The 23,236-nt window shown below is 45.5% G+C and overlaps 1 protein-coding gene across 1 annotated transcript in view; it reads left to right on the top strand.

Annotated features, from left to right (window-relative positions):
* TRAM1 (translocation associated membrane protein 1) overlaps nt 1-23,236 on the top strand; it is a 117,979-nt gene that overhangs the window by 78,110 nt on the left and 16,633 nt on the right. Inside the window, exons 7-8 of the mRNA XM_030215395.1 lie at nt 8,991-9,061; nt 9,147-9,251. Coding sequence (XP_030071255.1) covers nt 8,991-9,061; nt 9,147-9,251 — 176 coding nt within the window. The remainder of the gene's footprint in view (nt 1-8,990; nt 9,062-9,146; nt 9,252-23,236) is intronic.

The following is a 23,236-nucleotide window of genomic DNA, read 5'->3' as shown; positions in this document are numbered from 1 at the left end:
CTGTAGTAGACACTCATCCAAGTACTTCCTAAAACAGTACTTTGAAGAGTAAGTCAGACCTCTCCTGGGAGACAGATCAGGGCCCATAGGACCTCTTAGCTGAGGAATCCTATGGTATTCCGTTGGATCCCTCTCCGCCACCTGAGAGACATAAGTCTCCTCCAGAAAGCATTTCCTTTCCTGGCTTTGTCCATGAGATTGCTCAAGCCATACATTTCAAATTAAAAGACACAGGAAGAACCTTGTTCAGAACTTTGAGGTTCAATATTGACTCTCCTCCTAGGGAAGGAATCACTGTTCCATTTCATACAATTATGAAAAAAAAAAAAACCTCTAATCAAAACCTGGGAGAGACCACTGATGGTTTAAGATGCCCCAAAGAAAATTGATGCAATGTGTATAGGATACAGAAATGCACTAGGTGTGAGAAAACACAGGTAACTCATCATTCCCTAGTTGTAGAATCTGCTTGACATGCACTCTCCAGGAAGAGAAGGCAGAACATTAGACTCTTTTGGCAGAAAAACTTTTCAGTGCTAACCAATTGCATATTAGATTATCAATTTTATTCCACAATTTACTTAAAATCTCTAATAGAGTGTGTATTCCTTTGCAGAATTCCTTCACCCTGAGAAGGCTAAGGAATTCCATAAGCTTAACAGGAAACTTCTCAACTGTCTTAAATATCTGGCAAAGCAAGCCTTTGATGCTTTTCATGTTTCTTCACGTATTTCCGCCTTAGCAGTAGTAATGTAACATCTCTCCTAGCTCAGTCTCCAACCTCAAATCTGCTGTCCTGGAGCATCTAGCGGATATTCCTTGTCATGGAGAAAACTTATTTGGTGACAGTCAAGGAAATGGCTGACCTAATAAAAAATACATACAGATACTGTAAAAACTATCCAGGCCACAAACTTCTGCTACCTCTTCTAGAAGATTTGCAGGAGGATTTCAACACTACAATTATATATGTCTGTCATTACACTCCTACTCCTCCTACATCCCAGTGCTCATGTCCCAAGGCATCAGCGGGGTCAAAACTCCCAGACACACTCTGTCTAAGCAACAATCCAGTTTTTGACGCCTTCCTAGAGTTCATTGCCACCATACAGTTGTCCGTGCCAAATGACCTAGCGGTCGGAAGGAAACTCATCGTTCAACAGAGGTGGCCTCTCATAACCTCGGACCGTTGGATGCTACACACCATACAGCATGATTACGCTCTGCGTTGGGGGGGGGGGGGGGGACCTCCCAACCATCCACCAAGAGTCTCGTTTCAACTCCTTTCAAATGACACTACTTTGAGAGGAGCTCTTGGCCCTCCTCCTGTATAATGCAATAGAGCCAGTTCCTTCTGGACAGGGGTCGAGAGTTCTATTCCAGAAAAAAAGACAGGGAGAGTATGACCAATTCTTGATCTACAAGGCTTAAACAATTTTCTACTCAAAGAACTTTGCATGGCTTCCTTGGGATCACTACTTCCATGATGCAAATCAATGACTGCTTTGTTCTCTAGATCTCAAGGAGGCATACACATATATGTTTATTTATTCCACACTTGATATATCACTTTTCTGTAGCTACAGTCAAAGCAGTTTACATATTCTATTTTTGCAGGTACTTTCTGTCCCTAATGGGTTCACAGTCTAAGGTTACTTGTACCTGAGGCAATGGAGGGTTAAGTGACTTTCCCAGGTTCACAAGGAGCTGCAATGGGAACTGAACACAATTCCCCAGGATTTTAACCCGCTGCAGTGGGATCTGAACCCAGTTCTCCTATTCTCCCTGCACATAGAAAATTCCTCTGCATCCGCTGTGGCACTTTGCATTATTAATGCAAGATCTGGCTTGGCTTTGGCTCCTCGAGTCTCCACAAATTGCCCGATAGTGGTAGCAGCAACACTTCACAAGTGGGATGTACAAGTCTTCCTCTACCTAGATGACTGGTTAATCTACTACTACTATTTATCATTTCTATAGCTCTACAAGATGTATGCAGCGCTGTACACTTGAACATGAAGAAACAGTCCCTGCTCGAGCTTACTATCTAAGACAGACAAACAGGACAAGTAAGAAATAAGGGAATAACTAAGGTGGGAATAATTAAGACAGCCTCCAGGGAGTCGGCACACATCTCCATTCTATCCGCCATCTCACTTCTAGAACTCCTCTTGTTTGTGATCAGTTATCCCAAATCACATCTTCAACCAGTTCAGACCTTAGAATTCATAGGGGCCATCCTTGATACTACTGAGTTCCAAGCCTTCCATCCTCCAACCGAGAGCAAACATCTCTCCACTCAGGTGTTCAGATCCACCAAAATATCTGCTCATTAGATGTTCCGCCAACTCAGTCACAGTCCATGTAAAACCATTGTCTCAAATCAACTTCCGCATTCCTCAGTGGACGCTCTCCTGTCAGTGGTCCCAAGACACGGGATTACTCTTGGTCCATATTAGTCACTTCACAACTATGAGCAAACTACAGTGGTGGATGGTGTTCCAGAATATCACCTGAGGTCTTCCATTTCATCCCCCTCCGCATCACAAGGTCCTCACCACAGATGCCTCCATGGTAAGGATTCTTGGTACCCATGGGAGAAATGATAATGTGTTGGGCATCTGCAGTTTTCAGAGGCTAACTTTGCTTGTCTTTGCTTCTGTAGATGGAATGAGTGGCAGCAGGTGAATGTACCATATATACTTGCGAATGGCGAGCAATTTATGGCCAAAAATTGAACATAAAAACTGTTATACTTAATACATAGGCAATACTAAATTTTCAGTGTAAAATGGTCACCTCTCCTTGTATACACTCCCACCCCCCACCCCTCCCAAAACAAAAATCAGCACAACAGATGCTGTATTTACTGGTACTTTCAGCAGTGTTGCCATGCTGTTTTTAGTCGTCCCTTGTGCTGAAACCCAGCAGTGGCAAGTGCACAGGCAAGTCTTGTGGTCTTCAGTGTGAGGGATTGAAGGCAGCACTGCTTGAAAGTACCAGTAAATACAGAACACAAACAAAATCAAAAGGATATGATAAACAAAATCACAAAAAACAAAAACGTGCCTATACACTTATGAATACGTTTTTTAATTTTTTTATTATTGTTTTTAAACATAAATATTAAAAAATGGATGAAAAAGACCTGAGCGCATCTGGAGCAAAGCGGTGCAATGACTATCCTTTTGCTTCCTTCAGGACTTCTGGTTCCAATTGGTTAAAAAATCTCCAGAAAAAATTGTAATGCATTTTATTAATTCAATATTACTTCTTCTAGATTTGCTTTTTCCAATTACTTATATTTCTTCTTTTCAATATCAAATTAATTTGAAAAGCAGCAGTTATATATATTTGATGATATAAGATGTGTTTACATCCTCACATAATCCATAATTCTATATCAGTAATCACTGATGTGTCAAAGCACTTATCTTTATCCTGAGATGGTCCTCCATTTCACAAAAGCTTCATCAAGGGAAGGAAGTGCCTGTGAAGATAAACTTTCATTAGAGAGTTGCTTGCTTTCACTTAATTCATAGCACAAAAAAGATCTTTAAAAAACTTTGCACTCGACTCTAATTTTGTATAGAGCACTGCCAAATTAATTTTAAAAACTTAAAAAATGGTCAAGGCAGTGGCATAGCCAGACCTGGTATTTTGGATGGGCCCAGTGTTAACTTAGATGGGCCCTGCCATATCATGTCCCCCCACCCCCACCCCCGGAGACCTAAAAAAAAGATTTCTTTTCACCTACTTCAACATCTCTCCTCCGAGGCGTCTCTGCATCTGCCTGCCCGTCACTGAACCCCATCTTTCCCCGGTGTACCTTAGAGGTGTCCCCAGCACCTGCAGTAATCCATTATTGCTATCTGCGCCGGCTCCGCAGCATCTCGGCATCCTGCCCGTCGCTTAACCCCGTCCCTCCCCGGTATACTACTGTTACTACTACTTATCATTTCTAAAGCGCTACTAGACATACGCAGCGCTGTACACTTGAACATGAAGAGACAGTCCCTGCTCGACAGAGCTTACAATCTGATTAGGACAGACAGACAAACAGGCGTCCCTGGTGCCTGTAGGGATCCATTATTGCTGCTTGCGCTGGCCCCGCAGGCTTCCATTGGCCGGATTCTGCCAGACAGGAAGCAGGAAATGGCATTAACAAGAGTGGAACCCAGCTGATGAAAGCCTGCGGGGCTGGCGCAGGTGCTAGGGACGCCTGTAAGGGTACACTAGGGAGGGACGGGGTTCAGGGATGGGCAGGCAGATGCCAGGGTGCCTCGGAGGAGGAGAGATGTTGATGTGGGGTTCCGCCGCTGGGTGGGCTCACCCGTAGCTACTCTACTGGCTCAAAGCAACCTTATAGGCAAAAAGAACATTGCTCGACAAAATCTGCTAACAGATTGCTGCTCACAAAAAAATGTTCAAAATGGCTCAAAAAAAATAGTTGCTGTGAAGAGAGTTCACCAATCACCGCACGATGATGTTACCAATACCAAACTCGGAATGGAAACGCACAAGAATTCAAAAAATAAATTTAGAAAAAGTAAGCTAAAAAAAAAAAAAAAAATGCTTACCATTGTATGTTCACTTTTAAACCATGAGGTTCTACTGATAGCAATTTGTGAATCCACCACTGCTCTTGTTGAATCAACCTTCTTTCTCTGTCTCCTCCTCTTTGATTGATGAGCACCTGATCAATAGCAAAGTAGCAGAAATATTCATAAGTACATAAGTAATGCCATACTGGGAAAAGACCATCGAGCCCAGCATCCTGTCCCCGACAGCGGCCAATCCAGGTCAAGGGCACCTGGCAAGCTACCCAAACGTACAAACATTTTATACAAGTTATTCCCGAAATTGTGGATTTTTCCCAAGTCCATTTAGTAGCAGTCTATGGACTTGTCCTTTAGGAAACCGTCCAACCCCTTTTTAAACTCTGCCAAGCTAACCACCTTCACTACGTTCTCCAGCAACGAATTCCAGAGTTTAATTACGCGTTGGGTGAAGAAAACGTTTTTCCGATTTGTTTTAAATTTACTACACTGTAGTTTCATCGCATGCCCCCTAGTCCTAGTATTTTTGGAAAGCGTAAGCAGACGCTTCACATCCACCTGTTCACTCCACTCATTATTTTATATACCTCTATCATGTCTCCCCTCAGCCATCTCTTCTCCAAGTTCAAAAGCCCTAGCCTCCTTAGTCTTTCTTCATAGTCCCATTCCCACTATCATTTTAGTCGCCCTTCGCTGCACCTTTTCCAGTTCTACTATATCTTTCTTGAGATGAGGCGACCAGAATTGAACACAGTACTCAAGGTGCGGTCGCACCGTGGAGCAATACAATGGCATTATAACATCTTCACATCTGTTCTCCATACCTTTCCTAATAATACCCAACATTCTATTTGCTTTCCTAGCCGCAGCAGCACACTGAAGGTTTCAGTGTATTATTGACGACGACGACACCCAGATCCCTTTCTTGGTCCGTAACTCCTAACGTGGAACCTTGCATGATGTAGCTGTAATTCAGGGTCTTTTTTCCCCACATGCATCACCTTGCACTTGTTCACATTAAACGTCATCTGCCATTTAGCCGCCCAGTCTCCCATGTTGGCGTTCCAAGCAATGTGTCACTAATGGGGCACCTGGTTTTCTCCTCTGGACACAGGACATGCTCTCTAATACACACAAGCAGATTCCTAGTTCTCTTCCCTATGTAAAGTGTTTGACAACTGCAAATGAGTATATATATACACACACACCATATGATTAGATTGACAGTTCCTCTTTACTTTCAAATTGTATTGTTTGCCAGTAATGGGATTCACAAATTCTTGTAATTCCATGGTCATATTGCAAATGTTACATGAGCCACACCGCCGATGTCCCATCTCAGAAGGGGCAACAGGGTATCATGATACTGGCAACATAGCCAGACTCAAAACTTCCTTTAAACTGAGATGTGACATCGGTGGTGTGGCTCCTGTGACATTTGCAATATAACCATGGATCTTGATACCGAGAACTTTAATTCACAAGCGTCTAGAGATTTTTTCCCCTATTTTCTTAGACACTCGTACTGTTCTGATGGTTGCACATCCGGAGGCAAACTGAAGCCAGGAACCATGTATTTTTTTCTAATCTTTCATTTTTGATGCTGCCACAAAAGTCCGAGCATACAACAGAGTACCCATATAGATGAAGAGTAGGAAGTATGTCAAGAAACCCTCATCATCCTCTCCCCTAACAGGAGTTGAACCTTGCAATCCTTGTCCATCTAATCTAAAAATGATTGCCATGTCTTATAACTAGATAGTCTTCCTGGAGGAAAAGTCCATAGTCTGCTGTTGAGATAGAAATGGGGAAATCCACTGCTGTCCTTAAAATTGGTAGCATGGAATCTTGTTACTCTTTTGGATTCCACCAGGTACTTATGACCTGGATTGGCCACTGCTGGAAGCAGGATACTGACTAGATGGACCAATGGTCTGCCCCAATATGGCTTTTCTTATGTTCTTCCAACAAGGGCAATCAGTTTCTCCATCGTACATATATTCTTCCACTCTGTCTCCAGTGTTGGCTTCAATGAACTGCTGTTTCACAATGTGCAACAACCAGCATTTGATGCAACACTTCAGCTATGTGAGAAGCCATCATCATAGGCGTTAAATGTAGCCACCAGGATGATCATGACTCGCCCTTTTTCCCTCCTTCCCCAAGCATGGAAGATCTGGATAAATGAGTAAAGGATAGAGTACTTTGGGATTTTCTTCTCTGATCCTAGGGATTTATGTTCAAAAACACAATACATAAAAAAGAAAAAAATAAATTTATCCTTTGATCAGCGGTGGGCAAAATCTGATTAAAATGGCTGTTTTACAAAATTTGTGTATCTGCTACAAATTCTACTTCAGTTACTTAATGATATTTAAAATACAGTGCAGGCTGTAAAATCCCTAGGTGGTCTGAATTTCAGTCGTTTATAGACAAGACATGCTTAGATTGAAATGTAAACATAGCAGTTTAGTAGATTACAGTAGATAGAGACCTGTACAGTCCATCTAGTCTGTCCAACAAAATAAACTCATAGTAAGGTATGATGAGGTAATATATATACACACACACACACACACACACACACACACACTCACTCACTCACTCACTCACTCACTCTCTCTCTTGATCTTGATTTGTCCTTGCCATTTTCGGGATACAGACGGTAGAAAAGTCTGCCCATCACTGGCTTTGCTTCCCAAATACTGGTGTTGCCACCAAATTGCCGCTATTTTGTTTGGTTCCATGCCTTCTATACAGGATTCCTTTATGTTTATCCCAGGCATTTTCATCTCCACCACCTCCCACAGGAGGGCATTCCAGGTGTCTTCCACCCTCTCCTTGAAAAAGTACTTCCTGATATTATTCCTGAGTCAGCCCCCTGCAACCTCTGTTCATGTCCTCTAGTTCTACCACCTTCCCATCTCTGAGAGAGGTTTGTTTTTAAACTAATACCTTTGAATGTCTATCAAATCACCCCTGTCTCTCCTTTCCTGCAGGGTGTACACGTTCAGGTCCTCAAGTCTCTCATACGTCTTGCAATTCAAACCCCATAACATTTTCTTCGCATTTCTCTGAACCGCTTCATCTTTTTACATCCTTAGCAAGATGCAGCCTCCCAAAACTGAACACAATACTCCAAGTGGGGCCGAACCAATGACTTGTAACCCTGATGGAGTGAGGGCGGAAGAGCGAGAACTTAGTTGAATAAACTATATAGATAGGTAGATACTGATTCCTCAACCATAGCTAAACTTTGTGTGAAAAAGGTCATGAATGTTTCATTCACCAACTGTTGGCATCTCTTTGGGCAGCAATAATAAAATGCTTCCTGTAACTGTCACGAAGTTGAAACGGTTTTGTGTGAATGAATGGGCCAAAATTCTTCAAGGGCAATGTGAGAGACTTAGATTAAAGGAAATGATTAGTTATTGCTGCTCAAGGAGGTGCTGCCAGTTAATGAAGGGTTTATGGTTTCATACACCATGGAGGCAGTGGAAAAAGGCTGCCAAAATGTCGCATGGTCTCTAACGATAATCCTGTGAAATGAGGATTAGGACCTATAACCTCTAGGGATTAGAGAAGTGGTAGACTTCAAATACCTGAAAGGTCTCTGTGCAAGAGAGAATACTTCCCAACAATGGTTTCCAAACCTGTCCCGGGAATCCTCAGCCAGTGAAATGTATAGGGTATCCAAAATAAATATGCATGAAATAGAACAAGAAGCTTCAAGTGTGTAAACTTAAGAGTAACACCAGGAAGTGCTTTTTCATAGAAAGGTTGGTAGATGCATTGAATTGCCTCCCAGGAGGAAGATGATACAAGGGGAAAGTCAGAGTTCAGTTACATAGTAACATAGTAACATAGTAGATGACGGCAGAAAAAGACCTGCATGGTCCATCCAGTCTGCCCAAGACAAACTCATATGTGTATACCTTACCTTGAATTTGTACCTGTCCTTTTCAGGGCACAGACCATATAAGTCTGCCCAGCAGTATTTCCCGCCTCCCAACCACCAGTCCCGCCTCCCATCACCGGCTCTGGTACAGACCGTATAAGTCAGCCCTCCCCTATCCTCGCCTCCCAACCACCAACCCCTCTTCCCCCCCCCCACCTGCTCCGCCACCCAATTTCAGCTAAGCTTCTGAGGATCCATTCCTTCTGCACAGGATTCCTCTATATTAATGCACAAAGATGAAATTGGATAGACTGGTTGGATTTGCCTTCATATTCTGTTTCTGTTTGACCTTATTGCATAAATGATGGCGGTTGACCCTGCATAATTAAAAAAAAAAAAAAAATGTAGCAGTGCTTTATGGAAAGCATATTACTGACCAATCTTTGGGATCATACAGACTTGACCCTTGTTCCTGAGCATCTTGGAAATTCACCCTTAAGTGTTCATTGATTGCTGTCTCTCTCTTTTAATAGGAAGATATCCCACGCCAGCTCATCTACATTGGTCTTTACTTGTTTCATGTTGCTGGCGCTTATGTGTTGAAGTAAGTCAGTTTCATTACATTTTTTTATATAGAATCACACTGTAAATTTAGTAAAGTAACCACCTAATTGCTTTTTATTTTTTAGTCTGAACCGTCTTGGCCTTGTGCTTCTGGTACTGCATTACTTTGTTGAATTCCTTTTCCATGTGTCCCGCCTCTTTTACTTCAGCAATGAAAACTATCAGAAGGGGTAAGTGCTATGTATCTCAGTGAGCTGGCTGTGCCACCTGCAGAATATGTCTGCTAATCGGGGGCTTGACCTGAGCATCCTAGGGTCCCAAGGTCTGTGCTTAACAAACACAGTAGTGAAGTTCAGATCGGGCACCAGCAGAGCTTCATTTTTCATCTCAGTCCTTGGGGTTTGATTACCAACTAGGCCACTTAAAACTCTCAATTTGTGCTTTTTTGTATAGCTTTTTTCTTTAATCTGTTTCCTAGGTTCCCTTTGCCCTGCCCCCACCCCTTCAATTTTATGGAGTTGTCCTGAGTTCATGTGCTTTGTGCATATGCCTCAATGGGTAGCATCAAAATTTCTTGTTTGAAATTTGTAATGTTAAGAGCAACTCTTATTTATTTATTTATTTATTTATTTGTTGCATTTGTATCCCACATTTTCCCACCTATTTGCGGGCTCAGTGTGGCTTACAATAAGACTTGAATAATAGAAATACATTTGTTACGACTAGGTTATAGAATACATTGAACAGAGTTGTGCGAGTCAGTTTATCTACAGATAACTCTGGAGGAATGTTATTTTTTTTAATTATTTTTGGTTTGGTTCTATTTTTATAATTTTTGGAGGGTATGTTCATTTTCTTGCAAATCCACAATCGAGGCATAGCAAGAGAATTTTCAGATTTGCAATGTGGTTATTTCTTGGAACACTGCTGTGTTGTGTATTCTGTAGTTTTCTCTGTTCTGCTACAGAAGAGAGGGCAAGACCAAAATCAACGTACCTCCTGAGCTCTCACATGCCAGAAGGAGTTTCTGTTAACCATCATGACATTGTACTACGCTGTAAGTTGTTGGTGCCCAAATGGGGCTACAGATCTATTTGGTGGCTGAAGCCGTTAGAAACCAGGCTGCTCCTTTCACTTCAGCTGGCCAAGACAGTGATGTTATCCTAATTTTGTTTCTTGGTTGGGGTGAGAGGGGGAAACTAGTGTGCATGGCTGTTGTGTGTGTGTGTGTGTGTGTGTGTATATATATATAACTTCAAGTGTGTAGCAGAGAAAGAAATAGATGTTACATATCATGTGCTGTACCTTTCTTAGAGCTACTACTACTAGAGACTGGAGCACAATCTTTCTCTTCTGCAGTTCTACCTCCTGCTTCACTATGATTTCTGCTAACTCCTTGGTAGCTTTTTATGTCTTTCAGCTATTATCTACCTTTCTATTCTTTTTGTCTCTCATCTTCTTGTCTTTCTCCTGTTTCTTTGTCTCCCTAATCAACCTTCTTCCTTATAATGCTACCTTTCCTGTCCTTCCACAGTTCCCTATTTTCCCCATATTTCCTTCATGAGACCAGCAGGATGTGCCTACCTTCAAGTTTTAAACATGTGACCCTAGTACAGATGGTGTAGAGCAATAGACAGCGGCAGGATGTACTTCCACCTGTCCTCGCATCATAGTGGTCTGTCTTGGGTATTGAGGTTTGCTGTATGCGTAGCCTGTGGAGGAATGATATACTGTACAGCTGCATACATGCACATTTTGAAGACATGGTTCTCAACTGGGGTATTATGGGATACACTTGTGTTAAAAAGACCCTAGAGGTGTCATAGGGCCAGCAGGAGGCTGCTCTGTCCTGCACCTAAGTTGGAAACAGCTAATATCTCCTTTGCCAGTTCCAACAAAATAGTGCATTCTTCTTTGCTTCCTGACCAGTGCTCCTCCAGCCAGATTCAAGCAGGACAATGAGACAGTGATTCTATCTTCTCCTCTCAGGCCTAGAAAGGATATCATAGTTGCTTCCCCCCCCCCCCCCCCCCCCAATGGAGTCTGGAGGTGACAGGAATATGAAGGAGAGAGCTGCTAGTTTCAACTGCTGCTGGTTTTGTCAGCCGCCTGACTGAATTTCAGAACTGCAGACTTCCCTCCCTGTTGCTTTATGCTTGCCTTGCTTTTACCAGCCTGGCAACGAGGGAGCACCGCCATTATACTGCAACCAGTAATGATGGAAGAAGGGTGGGACTGGAGTCCTTGTGATCCAGAAGGAGAGGGAATTGTGGGTGACACTTGGCTAGGGTTGGGTGGGGGAAAGAGGTGGGTGCTGCTTAACTGGAGATATGGGGGGAGGGTTGAGTCAGGAGTCAGCTGTTGGGCAGGATGGAGTGGTGAAGACGGAACCAGGATGCTGCTAGAAATTTTAATGATAGTGGTTGATTCAGGCCTACAGGTGAGAGGGCCTACTTTTAGGGTCAAGGTACCAAGTGCATACAAGTGTTTGGAGCCCTCTTATATCCCTATACCAATTTACTATATTAATGCAAGGTTGGTGGTTAATAAAGCTACTTTTATATCAGATTGGATTGAGGACGAACACCCTGGGATGATTTTTTATAGTTTAGACTTGGCTTCGCTTTAAGGAAGATCAGTCCTTAATGATCCAGCATGTAACTAGGGATGCAAGAAAGAGGGAGGAGGGTTAGCTTTGTCTTTTTTTTTTTTCATGTTCAACTGGAGTCTGGACATATTTCTGCCTCTTTTGAGGTGATGTATCATCTTGAATAGAGCAAGCCGTTAAAGGAAAATTGGGCTGTGTGCTGTTTTACTGCCCTCTGGGGGAATGGAAAACTGCACAGGATGATTTTAGGGATTTTATTTAAATGGTTAATCTGACAACTGCCAATGTAATGTTACTGGGGGATGTTAATGTACATTTAGATTTATTTATTTATTTGTTACATTTATATCCCAAGGTAACAAACACAAAAGGGGGAGATTCGCTTTAACTTGTAGGATTCAACAGTAATGTATAGGCGAATCTAGTCTTGCAGTGTGCAGGATATAAAAAATTGGGCAGAAGGGGGGAAGAGACCTCAGAAAGGTGACTAACAGCAAGATTGCTGAAATTTCTCATAGAGGATCACCATACTTTCTTTAATCATCGGTCTTAACACCCACCTCCTCCCTTTGTGTGGAAATATATTTTTTTCAAGACAAATTTTTGTAGAAAATATGCTCAGTTCGCTGTGTATAACAAAACTTTAAAGACTCAAGATGCAAAAAAAACCACTTAGCTGATAGCAGTGTCTTGAATGGGCCTCCCCACCCAACGGACCCGTTTCACCGAGGGGCTTCTTCAGGGGAAAAGGACGCCCAGCTGAGGATCACTGCTTCAGTGGCTGATCGTTAAGTCCTACAAAAACAAAAATAAATTGTGAATAACAACTGTCGCACTACAATATCCGAACTGAAAAACAAAAAAATGGAAAACCGCACTTTCAAATTGTCGGCCTGACTGACGACTCAGAATATGGCTGTTGCACGAAGTGCCGCAAAAAGCCGGCGTCTTTTATACACTGCATGCCACCTTCGTACGTCATCTATGGCCTGTGATCCCAACTGATGTAAAAACAGCTGTTTAAAAGCAGCTGACCAATCAATAGGCTGGGTTCTTTGAAAGGGGCGTGGAGCACCCGGCAAAAGACGTACTAGATTAGCCGAACAGTCCTTGATGCACAAAATGTAAAAAGTGTGGAAAATGTATATCCCACATTTTCCCCACCTGTTTGTAGGCTCAGTGTGGATTACATAGTACCGGAGAGGTGTTACAGACTTCGGTGTAAACAAATACAAAGTGTTGATGTGGTAAGATAAAGTTCATGTGGCCCAGCCACACTAGGGAATCGTACAACAGAAGAGTTGTGTTATGTCCATTACGTTCTTTAGTTTTGTTGTGTTGCAGATAATCTTGAGTCTCAAATGTTGGAAGATATGCTGCAGTATGTCCCTGGTGTCCATTGTTCGAACGTCTCAACAGGTCACGGCTTGGCAGATGTTGAGACTTCTGGGGCACATGGCCTCCACAGTTCATGTGACTCCCATGGCACGCCTATACATGAGATCAGCTCAATGGACCCTAGCTTCCCAGTGGTATGAAGCTGCGGGGAGTCTAGAGGATGTAATCCAACTGTCCACTGACTTCCAGAATTCTCTGCAGTGGTGGACGATTCGATCCAATTTGACCTTGGGACGTCCATTCCAAATTCCTCAGCCATAAAAAATGCTGATGACTGATGCGTCCCTCCTGGGGTGGGGCGCTCATGTAGATGGGCTTCACACTCAAGGAGCCTGGTCCTTTCAGGAAAAAGGTCTTCAGATCAATCTCCTGGAATTGCGAGCAATCTGGAACGCTCTAAAGGCTTTCAGAGACCAGCTGTCCAACCACATCATATTGATTCAGACAGACAATCAGGTTGCCATATATTACACCAACAAGCAGAGGGGCACCGGATCTCGCCCTCTCTGTCAGGAAGCCGTCCAGATGTGGCTTTGGTCGTGCCGTCACCGCATGTTTCTGCAAGCAATTTATCTGGCAGGCGTAAACAACAGTCTGGCTGACAGGCTGAACAGGATAATGCAACCTCACAAGTGGTCACTGGACATGAGTGTTGCCTGCAAGATCTTCTGAGCATGGGGCACCCCCTCGGTGGATCTTTTGCCACTCAGATCAATCACAAGGTCTCTCAGTTCTGTTCCAGGCTTCAGGCCCATGACAGACTAGCGTCAGATGCCTTTCTCCTGCAGTGGGGAACAGGCATCTGTCACGGTGGTGCCCAGGTTACGTTGCTCTGTCACCTCGCCCCCCGGTGGTTAGACCTGGTGGCTGCTTTGAACTGATGGCTTACCATTTCCCATGTTCCAGAAGATATGCTGGTCCGGTCCGGTCCGGATCTTCCAGCCTTCCAGATTGTTTTGGGAGTTTTTTGGAACTAAGCAGTACCCGTACCTGGTGAACTCCCTTGTATGCTGCCTTTATTAACCACCTGGGAAGGTCTCTAGTTTGACTTGCAACAGAGGTCCTCAGAGGAGTTTCCTTTGGTGAGAGTTTGTTGCAGTGCTGCTGTGCTATTTCCTGATTGTGGCTTTGACCCTGCTTGTCTCCTGGCTTATTCTTCTGTCTGCTGCCCGCCCAGACCCGGCTTGTTTTCTGATTTTTTTTTCTGGTGCTTGCTGCCTGCCTGGAACCCCGGTGTGTTTTCTAGAAGTACCTGCTGTTCGCCAGCCGGCTGCTGTTCCTGCAGTTCTGCCTTCTTGCCCTGTTCGGTAAGTCCTGTCGGCCGCCTGCACCCAGGGGCTCAACTCCTGAGGAACGGCGGTTAAGTTTGAGCTGAATTCCTGTCCTGCTTGCGCTGCCTCGGCTGCAGTCCTCGCCTGGTAGTTCCAGTCCTCACGCTTCTAAGTTCCTCTCCCTAACATCCTCCTTCAACCTCCAGCTGTACTCTACCACCCCTACTCACCGTGACGGTCATTGTCTTGACCTCGTCCTCCTCCTCCTCCTCCTCCAGCTCACCCTCCAATTCCCAAGCTTCAGCTCTTCCTCTCTCCGACCACCACCTGATCACATTCACACTTCTTCACCCCCCCCTCGGCCCGTCCAACTTTAACCACCACCTCCAGGAATCTCCAGGCCATTGACCCCCCCCCCCCCACCTTATCCTCTAGCATCTCTAATCTCCTCCCATCCATCATGTCCTCCGAGACTGTCGACAAAGCGGTCTCCGCTTACAATGCCGCTCTCTCCTCTGCTCTGGACACCCTCGCACCTTCCACCTCCCGTCCCACAAAGCGTACTATTCCTCAGCCTTGGCTGACCCGTTGCATCCGCTACCATCGTTCCTGCACCCGATCTGCTGAATGTCTCTGGAGGAAATCCCGCACCCATTCAGATTTCCTTCACTACAAATTCATGCTATCCTCCTTCCACTCCTCCCTATTCCTTGCAAAACAAGACTATTACACCCAATTGACCAACTCTCTCAGCTCCAATCCTCGTCGTCTCTTCGCCACCCTTAACTCTCTCCTCAAGGTGCCCCCCGCTCCCACTCCCCCCTCACTCTCTCCTCAATCACTGGCTGATTACTTCCGCAACAAGGTGCAAAAGATCAACCTTGAGTTCACTAACAAGCCATCACCTCCTCTTCACCCACTAACCCTCTCCCTTAACCAACCAACCCAGGCCGCCTCCTCCTCCTTTTCTGAGATCACTGAGGATGAAACCTCCCGCCTTCTTTCCTCCTCGAAATGCACCACCTGTTCCTCTGATCCCATCCCCACCAACCTACTTAGCACCATCGCCCATACTGTCAACCCCTCCATCTGTCGCATCCTTAACCTCTCTCTCTCCACCGCAACTGTCCCTGACACCTTCAAGCACGCCATAGTCACACCTTTCCTCAAAAAAACCTTCACTTGACCCTACCTGCCCCTCCAACTATCGCCCCATCTCTTTCTTACCCTTCCTCTCCAAAATACTTGAGCGCGCCATTCACAGCCGCTGCCTCGATTTTCTCTCCTCTCATGCCATCCTCGATCCACTCCAATCTGGCTTTTGCCCTCTCCACTCGATAGAAACAGCACTCTCTAAAGTCTGCAGTGACCTGCTCCTGGCCAAATCCAGAGGCCACTACTCCATCCTCATCCTCCTCGATCTTTCCGCCGCTTTTGACACACGATTTACTTCTTGCCACTCTGGCCTCATTTGGGTTCCAGGGCTCTGTCCTCTCTTGGTTCTCCTCCTATCTCTCCCACCGCACCTTCAGGGTATACTCTCATGGATCTTCCTCCACTCCCAACCCGCTATCTGTTGGAGTTCCCCAGGGATCTGTCCTTGGACCCCTTCTCTTCTCTATCTACACCTCTTCTCTAGGCTCACTAATCTCATCTCATGGTTTCCAGTATCATCTTTATGCTGATGACACCCAGCTCTATCTCTCCACACCAGACATCACAGCAGAGACCCAGGCCAAGGTATCGTCCTGCGTATCCGACATTGCTGCCTGGATGTCCAACCGCCACCTGAAGCTGAGCATGTCCAAGACCGAGCTCCTCGTCTTTCCACCTAAACCCACTTCTCCTCTTCCTCCACTCTCCATCTCAATTGATGGCACCCTCATCCTCCCCGTCTCTTCTGCCCGCAACCTCGGAGTCATCTTCGACTCCTCCCTCTCCTTCTCTGCGCATATCCAGCAGACTGCCAAAACCTGTCGCTTCTTCCTCTTCAACATCAACAAAATTCGCCCTTTCCTCACTGAGCACACCACCCGAACCCTCGTCCACGCCCTCATTACCTCTCGTCTCGACTACTGCAACCTACTCCTCACTGGCCTCCCACTCAGCCATCTATCCCCCCTTCAATCCATTCAGAACTCTGCCGCACGTCTTATATTCTGCCAAAACCGTTATTCTCATATCACCCCTCTCCTCAGGTCACTTCACTGGCTTCCGATCAGATACCGCATACAATTCAAGCTTCTCCGCCTTACTTACAAATGCAGTTACTCTGCTGCTCCTCACTACCTCTCTACCCTCATCTCCCCCTACGTTCCTGCCCGTAACCTCCGCTCACATGACAAATCCCTCCTCTCAGTACCCTTCTTCACCACTGCCAACTCCAGGCTCCGCCCATTTTACCTTGCCTCACCCTATGCCTGGAACAATCTTCCTGAACCCCTACGCCAAGACCCCTCCCTATCCATCTTCAAATCCTTGCTTAAAGCTCACCTCTTCAATGCTGCTTTCGGAACCCAACCTTTCGAACATATAGACTGCCCCAATCTGCCTGACCTATCAGATTGACTGTACATTTGTCTCTTAGATTGTAAGCTCCTTGAGCAGGGACTGTCCTTCCATGTTAAATTGTACAGCACTGCGTAACCCTAGTAGCGCTTTAGAAATGTTTAGTAGTAGTAGTAGTCCTGAAGTTATTATTATTTATTTATTTATTGCATTTGTATCCCACATTTTCCCACCTATTTGCGGGCTCAGTTGCTGGTACGTCTGTTCTGCCTTGTCTGTGTTTGAGTGATTCCTCCTGCCGCTGCCGCCCTTCGACAATGGCCCAAGGGCTCACTAACCCCGAGGTTCCACGAGAAGCGTGACAGCATCCTGTATGCATATCCTCCCATACCTCTAGTAGGGAAGACTTTGTTGAAACTCAAGCAAGACTGCGGAACCATGATTCTGATTGCTCCCTTCTGGCCGCATCAGATTTTGTTCCCTCTTCTTCTGGAGTTGTTCTCCGAGGAACCGTAGAGATTGGAGTGTTTTCCAACCCTCATCACCCAGAACGAGGGGTCGCTTCTGCATCCCAACCTCCAGTCTCTGGCTCTCATGGCCTAGATGTTGAGAGCTAAGAATTCACCTCCTTGGGTCTTTCAGAGGGTGTCTCCTGAGTCTTGCTTTCTTCCAGGAAAGATTCCACAAAGAGGTGTTAGTCTTTCAAATGGAGGAGGTTTGCCGTCTGGTGTGACAGCAAGGCCATAGATCCTCTTGTCCTACACAGACCCTGCTTGAATACCTTATACACTTGTCCAAGTCTGGTGTCAAGACCAACTCCGTAAGAGTTCACCTTAGTGTGATTAGTGCTTTTCATCGCTGTGTAGAGGGTAAGCCTATCTCTGGATAGCCTTTAGTTGTTCGCTTCATGAGAGGTTTGCATGTGTCAAAGCCCCTGGTCAAACCTCCACCGTTGTTATTGGATCTCAACGTCGTTCTCACCCAGCTGATGAAAGCTCCTTTTGAGCCACTGAATTCCTGCCATCTGAAGTACTTGACCTGGAAGGTCGTTTTCTTGGTGTCTGTTACTTTAGCTCGTAGGGTCAGTGAGCTTCAGGCCTTGGTAGTACATGCACCTTATATCAAATTTCATCACAACAGAGTAGCCCCTAAGTTCCTGCCAAAGGTGGTGTGGGAGTTCCATCTGAACCAGTCAATTGTCTTGCCAACATTCTTTCCCCGTCCTCATACCCGCCCTGGCGAAAGCAGTTTGCATACCTTGGACTGCAAGAGAGCATTGGCCTTTTATGTGGATCGGACAAAGCCCTTCAGACAGTCCACCCAGTTGTTTGTTTCGATCCCAAAAGGAGGGGAGTCGCCATCGGAAAATGCACAATCTCCAATTGGCTAGCAGATGGCATTTCCTTCACTTATGCCCAAGCTGGGCTGTCTCTAGAGGACCATGTCACGGCTCATAATGTTAGAGCCATGGCTGCGTCAGTGGCTCACTTAAAGTCAGCCTCCATTGAGGAGATTTGGAAGGCTGCAACGTGGTCATCAGTCCACACATTCACATCTCACTACTGCCTTCAGCAGGATACCCGACACAACAGTCGGTTTGGGCAGTCGGTGCTGCCGAATCTGTTTGGAGTTTAGAATCCAACTCCATCCCCCTAGACCCATTTTTGTTCTGTTCCAGGCTGCACTCTCAGTTCTTTATAATTTCAGGGCAATCTGTTATGTCCTCGCCGTTGCGAGGCCCAATTGACCAATGTTCATTGTTTTGAGTGAGTCTGTTTGCTAGGGATAGCCCACATGTGAGAACAAGCAGCCTGCTTGTCCTCGGAGAAAGCGAAGATGCTTACCTGTAGCAGGTATTCTCCAAGGACAGCAGGCTGATTGTTCTCACAAACCTGCCCTCCTCCCCTTTGGAGTTGTTACTAGTTCTATGCGTTTTGATTTAACTAAGGGGCGCCTCAAGACTCTAGGCAAAAAAACTTTTAATTTTTGCTTCAAAATTTATTCCATTTACTGGGCCGATGCAGATGTCGACCCACATGAGAAAACATCAGCCTGCTGTCCTCGGAGAATACCTGCTACAGGTAAGTATGTTCACTTTTTTGACAAGCAGAAGTTATATGATAAAGATGGGCAAGAAATTAGCAAGTCTGGGTCTTAGAATTTTAATAGTAACATAATAACATAGTAGATGACGGCAGAAAAAGACCTGCACGGTCCATCCAGTCTGCCCAACAAGATAAACTCACATGTGCTACTTTTTGTGTATACCTTATCTTGATTTGTACCTGTCCTTTTCCGGGCACAGACCGTATAAGTCTGCCCAGCACTATCCGCACCTCCCAACCACCAACCCCGCCTCCCACCACCGGTTCTGGCACAGACCGTATAAGTCTGCCCAGCACTATCCGCGCCTCCCAACCACCAACCCCGCCTCCCACCACCGGTTCTGGCACAGACCGTATAAGTCTGCCCAGCACTATCCCCGCCTCCAAACCATCAGTCCCGCCTCCCACCACCGGCTCTGGCACAGACCGTATAAGTCTGCCCAGCACCATCTCCGTCTCTCACCACCGGCTTTGCCACCCAATCTCGTCTAAGCTCCTTAGGATCCATTCCTTCTGAGCAGGATTCCTTTATGTTTATCCCACGCATGTTTGAATTCTGTTACCGTTTTCGTTCAAACATGCGTGGGATAAACATAAAGGAATCCTGCTCAGAAGGAATGGATCCTAAGGAGCTTAGACGAGATTGGGTGGCAAAGCCGGTGGCGGGAGACGGAGATGGTGCTGGGCAGATTTATACGGTCTGTGCCAGAGCTGGTGGTGAGAGGCGGGACTGGTGGTTTGGAGGCGGGGATAGTTCTGGGCAGACTTATACGGTCTGTGCCAGAACTGGTGGTGGGAGGCGGGGCTGGTGGTTGGGATGACAAGTTTTTGTTCCTTTTGAAGGTCACTTATCAAATGTTATCACTAATGGGACTTTGGGGTTCAATACGAACTAATGTTAGATATAAAATGAATAAGGACAAGATTAAGTTTTATAGTTTTCAGTATCAAGTTTAATATGGTGAATGAGAACATTTTAAGTATTGTTGATGATTTCCCATTGAAATCAACCCTTAAAATTCTAATTTTTGATAAGTGTCACAAGCAACTGCTATTCAGGTTTTTAGAGCATTATGGAAGTTGCATCACATTAGGTCAAACTTTGTGCAATTGGTCTAAACACTTCAGGCTTAATCTCAGTGGTGTTGGCTTATATTGATGATTGTAACATTGTTTATATGGGCTTTAAAGATACGGTTCTAAAGAAACATCAAAACTTGTTAAGTACTTTAAATATTAATTGGGCAGTTGTCTTTAAGTACGATTGAGCCACACCATTGTTGTTGCAACTTCACTGGTTACCATTAGAGTGACAGTAATAGTGAATTTTTTAAAAATGTGATGCTACCGTGGTAACGGTAAGATGTTCTGTGGGAGCATGGACCTCCGTTACTTTATCCCCGCAGCAGTGGGGATAAAGATCTGGCCACCCAGTTCCTCTCCCCAAGCCTTTTTATAAAGGTGTATAAGGGCCTACGCACATCCAGCATGCGCCAAATCGCCATTACTGCGCAGCTTCCATGTGCCCTGGGTGGTAATTCCAAATTTGGCACACGCTAAAAACATGCGATCGAAAATATTTTCTGCTGTGGGGTGCCAGCAGTTGGCACGTGGTGCATGCTTACCGTGCGGGTAGCGCATGAGACCTTACCGCTAGGTCAGTGGGTGGCAGTAAGGTCTGGACCAGAAAAGGACCGGCCCTTTTACCTAGACATTGAAAAAAATAATGGCCTAGCACGCGCCCAAAGACACACTCGCACTATCGCAGGGCACTTTTACCTTTGCATAGTAAAAGGACCCCTATACTCACCCTGATGGCCTAGTGGCTTCTTCAGGGCAGGAAAGAAGCACACTCTTTCCTGTTCGCTGCCACTGATCTGCTCGTTACAGGCCACCTCTTCAAAATGGCCACTAAGAGAGGTCACGTGATGCTAGGCGGAGGGAAGGACGCCGCTTGTTAGAGCTCCGAGGCCCTTCAGATAACAACTACCCCTAGTGCCGTCAAAAATCATTGGAAAACCCACAAAAGGCAAGGGAGAGAGATAGGAACTCTTCCGAAGTGAGTACTAGGAACGAGAGCCCAGCACAGGGTCCGAATGGCCGCTAAAAGAAATCAGAAGGAGGGAGCTCAGAGCCGCGTGGGCGATGGCAAGATGGCGGACGTTGGCGCTTCGGGCGAATCGGTGAGTTCCGCCTGGGCGGCAGAGATAGCTGCGGAGGTCTCGACCTTTCTAGAAGCATCTGTGGATAAAAAGCTGCAAAAAATCTCCGATCAAATAGAACAAATGTATGGAGGTTGGAAAGTCTGCGCACAGATTTGACGGGATTCCAGCAGCGGATGTTGGATGTTGAGGACCAGTGTCAGCAATATGAAAGCAAGCAAAAAGAAATGCAGGAAGGACTGGACAAGGTAGAAATGAAAGTCGAAGATCTGGAAAACAGATCGCGACGGAATAACCTCAGGCTGATTGGGCTGCCGGAGTCTTTGCGAGAAGTGGAGTTGGGAGAGTTTCTGGAATCATGGCTGCCTAAAGCATTGAACCTACTTCGGCTGAAGAAAGTGCTGAAAATAGAACGCGCACATAGGCTGGGTCGAGCTGGGCAGAACATGGAGAGACCACGAGTCATATGTAAAGTTCTTAACTATGTGCACAAGCAAGAAATTCTGCGAGAGTGGAGGCTAAAAGGAAAGATCCTCTATGAAGCCAGCAGTGTTCTCTGCTTTCAGGATTTCTCTGCCGCAGTTGCAGCCCAACGCAGACAATTTGCAGATGTCTGTAAGTGCTTGTATGCAAAGAAGGCAACTTTTGCGTTGATGTTCCCAGCTAAATTGAGAATTCAGCATGAGGGCAAGACACACTTCTTCAGCTCGCATGTGGAGGCTTTACAGTTTGTTAACAAAATGGAAAAACGAGCGACGGAAGAGAGTGGGCAAGCAAATTCTGGCAGTCAGCGGAGTCCATGAAGAGGGTAGATCATCAGGACAAGTGGGACGGTATGCTGATGGTGGTGGTTTAAGGCAGAACGGAATACTTAGAGAGACTGATACCATGGACAAAATTATAAGCAGGTATACTTCATGGAAATGTTTAAATTTCTTAACATTAGACATACGTTAGTTAAAAAAAAGAAAGAGGGTAATAATTTTTGGCGGGAATAAGAGTTACTTTGAATGACGGTGCTTGGGGGGGGGGGGGGGGGCGTGTCATGTAGTAATAATAATAGGAAAGAGGACCTGTGGAAGGGGATGAATTCTGCATAAGAATAGAAGAGGGTGAGGGAGCGATTGAAAGGAGTGTTGAAGAATGTAGGGATGAATATGGTGAAGATCTATAAAACGCTAGTATTGATGTACATTTCTGTTTCTCTGCTTATTGTGGGAGGGATCTAATTATCTAGTTTTCCATTAGAATAACCAATTGGATTATTGGTTTCCTTTTCAGTTTTTATTTCTACATTCTTTAGCGTTAGCAGGAGATGAATCCAGATGCTTGTGGGTTGTGACCATCTACCAGCAGGTGGAGATAGTGCTGAACTGCACTGTCTTATGATGGGTGCTCCTTGGTCAGTGAGTATTCTCTATCTCCAGCAGGTAGATGGATGGTTTCTTACAAGCTCCTGGTCTCATCTGATGGTGGCTTCTGTTCTGGATCTCTCAGTTCAGTAGAACTTTGGGGTGCGCAGCTGAGCTGTGCTGGCTTTAGGGAGTACACCTGGTGATACCAGGTCCCTCTCCAGCCCTTCCTCCATTCTCCTTCTTCACTGAACTGAAAAAGAAAATGGGGCATAATTCTTTAAAACCCACAGCCTTGGCTGCAGGAGAGATACTGGTTTGGGCCAGTATAAAAGGCTTAGTAATGGAGAAGATGTGTGTGCTTCCAGCATCACTGAGTTCGACAGGCAGGACTCCTGATGGCTGGCTCTCCCAGGGTGAGTGTATCTTTACACTTCCTTTCACCTTTGGGTCAGTTGCAGTTTTTCTTGTTTCCTTTGCAATGGCTGCCAAACTTATTAAAAGCTGCTCCCACTGTGGGAAGCGGAGAGCAGCATTGGGGCAGTGTCCAGGTGGTTGTGCAGGCTCTCCTCTTGCAAAAGGAGCTCCTTTACTCAGCACTGCATCGGCCGCTCTGGGGTTTTCTCCGAAGCTGTTGTCTTCTGACCTCCTGCCCCCCCAGTTCATTCTGCTGTTTCATTTCCTCTACCAGACCTCAGCAATATATAGGCATTATGGTTCCTTTTTATTTCAGCCTTTGGAGTTCTGGCTTGTTCCCTTCCCCAATGAGATATTTGAACTCCAGCTCAGAAGTAAAGTCTACTGCTCCCCA

Source organism: Microcaecilia unicolor, chromosome 1 (assembly GCF_901765095.1).
Source record: "Microcaecilia unicolor chromosome 1, aMicUni1.1, whole genome shotgun sequence".
Classification (NCBI taxonomy): domain Eukaryota; kingdom Metazoa; phylum Chordata; class Amphibia; order Gymnophiona; family Siphonopidae; genus Microcaecilia; species Microcaecilia unicolor.
Note: the sequence above shows the minus strand (reverse complement) of the source record. Positions and strands in the feature narration are given on the sequence as shown.